We start from the raw sequence: 6746 nt of genomic DNA, 5'->3' as shown, positions 1-6746 counted from the left end.
AGGAAGTCCTATGGGGGAACTCTAAATTTTATTTTAGTTGTTTTATTGCTTTACGAATTTTTAAATTGAACCGTGGTGTTTACCTTAGTGATTTGAATCCTTCGGACAAATTAATTTTGTTTATGAGTTTGTTTCCGCTGCATTTTTATTAAAGAGACATTTTACAAATAAAATTAAAGGGTAAAAATTAAGGGTGTTACAACTTGGTATCAGAGCAGGTCGGTCCAATCGGACCAAGTCGTATCATTTCTAACTTTTGTTTTTCAGGGTTTTGTGTGGAGAAATGGCCGGACATAATGACCTAGCTATTGCAAACGCGTTGAACAATATTGCCCAGGCCTTTGGGAATATTCAGGGTAATGCGGAGGAAGAGAGGCTGGATAGGTTTTTGAAGAATGACCCTCCCATGTTCAAAGGGATGTATGATCCTGAGGGTGCACAGGATTGGCTTCAGGAGATTGAAAGAATATTCATGGCTATGGCGTCGACAGACGCACAGAGGGTGACGTTGGCAACCCATATGTTGAAGGGGGAGGCTGACCGTTGGTGGGGCAACGCGCGGCAGAGAATGCAAGCGACAGACATCCTAATCACTTGGGCCGGGTTCAAAGGGGCCTTCTTGGAAAAGTACTTCCCTGCTGATGTTCAGAGCAAGAAAGAGATGGAATTCTTGGGGCTGAGCCAAGGTACTATGTCGGTGGCCGAATATGCTGCCAAATTTGAAGACCTGATAAGATATTGTCCCCACTACAACAATGCTGAGAATGAGAGGTCGAAGTGCGTCAAATTCGAGAATGGCTTGCGACCAGAGATCAAGGCAGGTATTGGATATCAAGAGCTCCTTTAGTTTGCTACCTTGGTCAATAAGAGTCGGATCTATGAAGAAGATAACAAAGTTAAGAGTAACCACTACAAGGCCTTGAGCGACAAGAAGAATGCGGGCCAGAACCGCAGCAAACCATATGACAAGCCGAAAGTAGATCAGGGAGGTAAGCAGAAGACTACCGATGGGCATGACACAAGTGGGGGAGACCGTTGCTACAGGTGTGGCGAGACAGGACACAAGATCGCCGAGTGCAAGGCGAAGAATCTGAAATGTTATAAATGTGGAAAGCCGGGACATTTTGCCAATGAGTGTAAAAATCCCGTGATTTGTTTTAATTGTTCAGAGCCAGGCCATATTAGTACCGAGTGTGACAAACCATGGAAGACACGAGATGCTACTCCATCGAAAGGGAAGGTGTTCGGCTTGTGGGGCTCGAAGTCAGATGCATGAGGTAACTAATTTTCGAGGACGAAAATTCTATAAGTGGGGGAGAGTTGTAACGCCCGACTTTTAGAATTATTCGTTTATTTAGAATTTAGTTAATCCTTGTCTATTTTGTTAGGAATTAATGGTTTAGATGTGTTTGCGTGATTATCTAATTATTTTAGAATGTTAAATAATTAGTTGACGGAAATTTGAAGTACATAAGATGGGTGGCTTCTAGGGTGAGGGATCTATTAACGGTTTAGATTTTATAGAAATTAAAATAAGAACTCTTACCCATATTTACACACAATCCTAACTCTATCTCTTCCCCCATATGCATCATGGTCTGCTCACAAAATTTGTAGAAAATTGTTTCTCTCTGCAAGCAACGCATACAACACCGATCAAAATTGTGTTGGGCAAGCTTCTTACAGATCAACAACCCCCGTTGTTTTTTCTAATTATTCAAAAAAGAAACAAAAAAACATGTTTGTTCTTTGCAAAGTTTTCATGGTTGTACCAAAGGTGTACTACCTAGATTCAAAAGTTCAAACAAAGTTCAGAAAAATTGATAGAATAAAAGACATCAACTACACTGATTCTTTTTTCCATGTTCTTGTTATTGATTTTGTTAATAAGGTGTTTAAATGATGAAATTCAAAGACCATTATTGATCATCCTTTGCATTAAAGTTAGTTTTTACAATTTTATCATAAAAACTAAACTGTCAATTGAGTCACACCTTAGAAAATAGAAAACAATTTTGTAACAAGTTCTTTTATTTGTAACAAGGTGGTCGCCATTAATATAATTTATGCTGCTTCCACATAGCCGAAAAAGATAATTTTAAGCGTAGTTAGTAATCACTAATGTTCAGGCGGTGGTGGAGAGATAAAGGAACAGAACGGTGAAAGAAAACGTGCAGGAAAGGGAGAGAATGAGATCCGTGAGAGAGAGTGAAAAATTGTGTGTGGCGATGAATTATTAGATCAAGTAGGCCCAATCAATCTGATGGTTAAAATAAATGGTACACCGGTGAGGGACTTAATAGATCCCTCATTCTAGAATCCACCCATAAGATGAAGTAGGAAAATAAATGATTTAAAAGTAGTTAGAGAAATTGGGTCTTGTAGCATGAATTGGGAGGTGATAAAATAGAGGTGATAAAATAATAATAAATATTAAATAATAAAACAAAATCCTTATAACTTGGAGAGATAAAATAACCTAGGTTGTTTTCTATAAATAGGCTAAAGTAGTGACAAATTAGGATTGCCTACTATTTTACCAACAGAGAAGTAAAGAGAGGATTCACGAGAGAAAGAAAGAGGAGAAAAACCACGGAGATCACTACTAGACAGGTAATGGGTTTGTATAACTCACCTAGGAAATTCTGAATTTATAGCTTTAAGGTTGTAGCTTGTGTTTCTTTCCATTCCTTGCCTTGCCCTTACTTCGTGTTGATGACGTTGTTGTTATTGTTTGTGTTCTCTGTTTCTTTGAGTTGAATTCTTATATCCATTGTATTGCAGAACTGGTGTGTCGCTTTATGATTGAGAGTCGTATTTTATTAAAGGGTGTTGTAGTGCGCTCAAAGAGAATTAAAAAGTAAATTCATAAAAGTTGAGAAAAATAGGATTTGAGTTGCTAATCCATAAAACTAGAGTTTGGTGTTGTTTCAAAAGTCTAAATCAATTCTAAAACAATTCTGGAATCTTTCTAAGTCAAAGGAATATCAAAACCGAAGCTTTGGGTATGGTTTTAATGGTGTTCTTGTTGTCGTTTTCTTAAAGAGAACTCTAGCCTCTTTTTACACGTGATTAGCCTTCCAATTTTAAAAACTAATACCGGGAATGTTTGTAAAATTAAACGATGATCAAAAAGATATATAGAACATTGAATATCGTTGAGAAACGAGAAAGCAATAACCGGGTCGGAGTCCGGGTCGCCTGAACCGTTTTATAGCAAACCGGGTGAAGAAGGAGGTGAACAGTGTCACTTCCCTTCGCCCAGTCGCAGCCCCGGAGAGTGGTGGCGCGTGAGACCTTAGGGGACTCCAATTGTTTTAGTTCTTTTTACAGTAAAATAGTAAATAAATTTACGAAAATTTTGGTACCACTTTGATAATTTTTGGACACTCGTAGCTATTTTTAATTAATTATTAGGAGTAAAAATGTGATTAAAAATATTATAATTTCGTGAAAATTTCCGAAAACTTTATGTACAGTATTTTAAATATTTTAGAACCCTCTGGCGTGATTCACTCTCTCTGGTTCCTGGATTTGAAATTATTTTATAATTGTTGTCCATTAAATTGAGTTAATTTTCTAACTAAAATTGTAAATTAGTTTTTAATTAAATTACTTGAGTCGGGGCTGTTTCGGGTATTGGTCGGTCGCTCTTAAAAAGAGTAAACTAATTAGTTTGACTAAGATTGGACTATCGTTGGTGTTGTCTTAAATCGTTGTTCGTTATTAGTAGCAGTGTCGTTTTAGTCATGTTGTTGTAGTCGGTTATTAATAAGTGTTGAGCTATATTATTAATAACGATGTTGAATTATAGTATTATAATGATTATAATGTTGTTGAAGTATCATTATTATTATCATTATCTGCTGGTGCATTACTATACCATCTTCTCTTCTCATAAATTCCATTCCTAGAAAGAATGAAAGTTCACCAAGATCAGACATTTCAAATTCACTTTTGAGCTTATCTTTCACTTTTGCAATTTCTGCAACTCTACTTCCAGTTATGAGCAAATCATCAACATACAAGCAGATTATGACAATATCTTCATCTTTAGGGCAATCTACATATACACCAAACTCAGCAGCACACTTTTTAAACCCTATCTGAATCAGAAAGTCATCAATCCTTTTGTTCCATGCTCTAGGAGCCTGTTTCAAGCCATATAGTGCCTTATACAGCTTATACACCATTGATTCTTTTCCTTTCATTTCAAAACCTGGAGGCTGTGACACATACACCTCCTCATCAAGTGGACCATTCAGAAATGCTGATTTCACATCCAGATGGTACAGGCTCCATTTGTTCTTACAGGCTAATGCTACAACCAACCTCACAGTCTCTATTCTAGCAACTGGTGCAAACACTTCATTGTAGTCAATTCCATGTTTCTGTAAGAATCCTCTAGCAACTAACCTTGCTTTATGCTTTGAAATTGTGCCATCAGGGTTCAATTTCACTTTGAACACCCATTTCACATCAATTTTCTTTTTCTTGTATGGCAAGTCAACTAGCTTCCAAGTCTGATTTTTCTCAATTGACTTCAGCTCTTCTTCCATTGCCTTCTTCCACACATTACTTTTAAAAGCATCTCTGTAGTTCAATGGTTCAGAGTCAGCTAGTAATGCAAAGTGAATGAGATCACCCTCATCATTCACTGCATTGTCTTGAGTAACATCACAATCATTCAATCTAGCTGGTACACGTTTGGTTCTCTGAGTCCTTGCAATCATATGAATTCTATCATCATCATCACTTGATAAATTCATATTACCATCACTATCTGTACCTTGATTCTGAATAGTTTCAGCAGCTGGCTCACCTCCATCACCTCCATCAGATTCATCACTTGAACTTGGATAGATGAAGGTTGACTGCAATTCACTATTATACACTGGTTCCTTCTCCTATTTCCATTTCTCTTCTTCATTCACAATTACATCTCTGCTAATGTGAACCTTCTGAGTAACTGGATTGTATAGCTTGTAGGCACCAGTTGGATGATATCCTATGAGTATCATTATTTCACTTTTATCCTCAAGTTTGGTTCTTCTAGCATCTGGTACATGCTTATAGCATAATGAGCCAAAAACCTTGAGGTGTTTCACACTTGGCTTCCTTCCACACCAAGCTTCCTCTGGCACAACTTTCAGTTTCTTAGTAGGACATTTGTTCAGAATGTAGGCTGCAGTAAGTACTGCTTCACCCTAGAACTTGTGTGGCAAATTCTTCTGCTTAATCATGCTTCTTGCCATATCTAACAATGTTCTGTTTCTTCTTTCAGCTAGTCCATTGTGCTGTGGTGTGTATGGAGCAGTAACTTCATGTGTAATGCCTTGATTAGTACAGAAGTTCTCAAACTCTCATGAGGTATACTCTCCACCACCATCTGTTCTCAAGATCTTAATTGATTTCTCACTTTCTTTTTCAATTAAGACTTTAAACTTCTTGAACACTTCTAAAGCTTCACTCTTTAACTTCAAAGTGTATAACCAGATCATTCTGCTATATTCATCAACAAATGTGATGAAATACTTGCTTCCCCCTAATGAAGCAGCTTCAAATGGACCACAGATGTCACTATGAATAACTTGCAATACAACACTAGCTCTCTTAGGCATTTCAGCTACAAAAGGTTTTCTACTGTGCTTACTCTTCACACATATCTCACATATGGACTTCTTAGTCTTAAACTTAGGCAGGCCATACACCAATTCCTTAGAATTTAAATCATTGAGGCTTCTATAGTTTAAGTGTCCATACCTTTTGTGCCAAAGTGCTTCAACCTCATCAATCACTGTGGTAGACATGCACATCATATCTACACTTGAGATTTTACACTTGTAGGTTCTGTTGTTTGACAAGCTGCACATCAAGATCAAGTTCTTCATTTTGTCAAACAGCTTCAGTGCATTGTCCTCCATACTTACAGAGAACCCTCTTTGCACCAATTGACCTAAACTGAGTAAATTGTAATTCATACCAGGGACATATAACACTTCAGAGATGATCACTTTACCTCCCTTCTTACTTTTGATCACTATGTTACCAATACCTTCAGTAGCAAGTTTTCTACCATCTGCTAGTTTTATACTAGACCTTTTGCTTGCATCAAAATTGGTTAACCATTCTCTATATGGTGTCATATGATTTGAACACCCTGAATCAAGAAACCATTCTTCATTTTTCTCACATTCATCCTCTATAGTAGCCATCATCAAGACTGACTTGACATCACTTTCTTCTGCAACATTAGCCTCTTGTTGATCTTTCTTGTACCAACACTCATCTGCAAAATGGCCAACCTTCTCACAATTGTAGCATTTCACCTTGCTTTTATCAAAGTTCTTCTTTTTGTTTTTACCTTTGGCAAAAGCTCCTCCTTTAGAGGATTCAGCTTTGTCATCAGTTTTTGAACTCTGATCTTTAAGCCACTTTGGTTTATCTTTGCCTTTCTTTTTGTAGTTCTTGCCATTATCTTCTTTCTTGTTGGTTTGAGCTTGCAAGGTGTAACACCCCGTTTTTCAAAACATAAAAAGGGGTATTATTTTTTTTTTTTTTTAAAACAACACGCTTAAATAAAATGGCGCGCGTGAACGCCCGCAGCTATCTCGGCAATTCGTCATTCAATAGAAAATAAATATAACATCAACACATTATATTACAGGGCTTCCTCGAAGCAAAGTGTGTACTTGAATAATTTACATAAAGCGGATACATTAAGTTCATCAACCAAAAGACACGAG

The 6746-nt window shown here is 37.1% G+C and overlaps 1 protein-coding gene across 1 annotated transcript; it reads left to right on the top strand.

Moving 5' to 3' along the window:
- The first annotated feature begins 283 nt into the window (after positions 1-283).
- Positions 284-1276, top strand: LOC123886089. Its single transcript, XM_045935429.1, has 2 exons — positions 284-821; positions 1170-1276. Exons 1-2 carry the CDS (start codon positions 284-286, stop codon positions 1274-1276), a joined length of 645 nt encoding a protein of 214 aa, XP_045791385.1.
- Positions 1277-6746: the final 5470 nt, after the last annotated feature.

The sequence above is a fragment of the Trifolium pratense genome, linkage group LG5 (genome assembly GCF_020283565.1).
Source record: "Trifolium pratense cultivar HEN17-A07 linkage group LG5, ARS_RC_1.1, whole genome shotgun sequence".
In the NCBI taxonomy this organism is placed as follows: Eukaryota; Viridiplantae; Streptophyta; class Magnoliopsida; order Fabales; family Fabaceae; genus Trifolium; species Trifolium pratense.
This window is presented reverse-complemented; position numbering and strand designations above follow the sequence as displayed.

Coding starts and splice junctions, on each gene's coding strand:
- LOC123886089 (XM_045935429.1), top strand. CDS start 284: ATGGCCGGACATAATGACCTAGCTATTGCAAACGCGTTGAACAATATT. Junction 822..1,169: donor GCGACCAGAGATCAAGGCAG/GTATTGGATATC, acceptor TTAATTGTTCAG/AGCCAGGCCATATTAGTACC.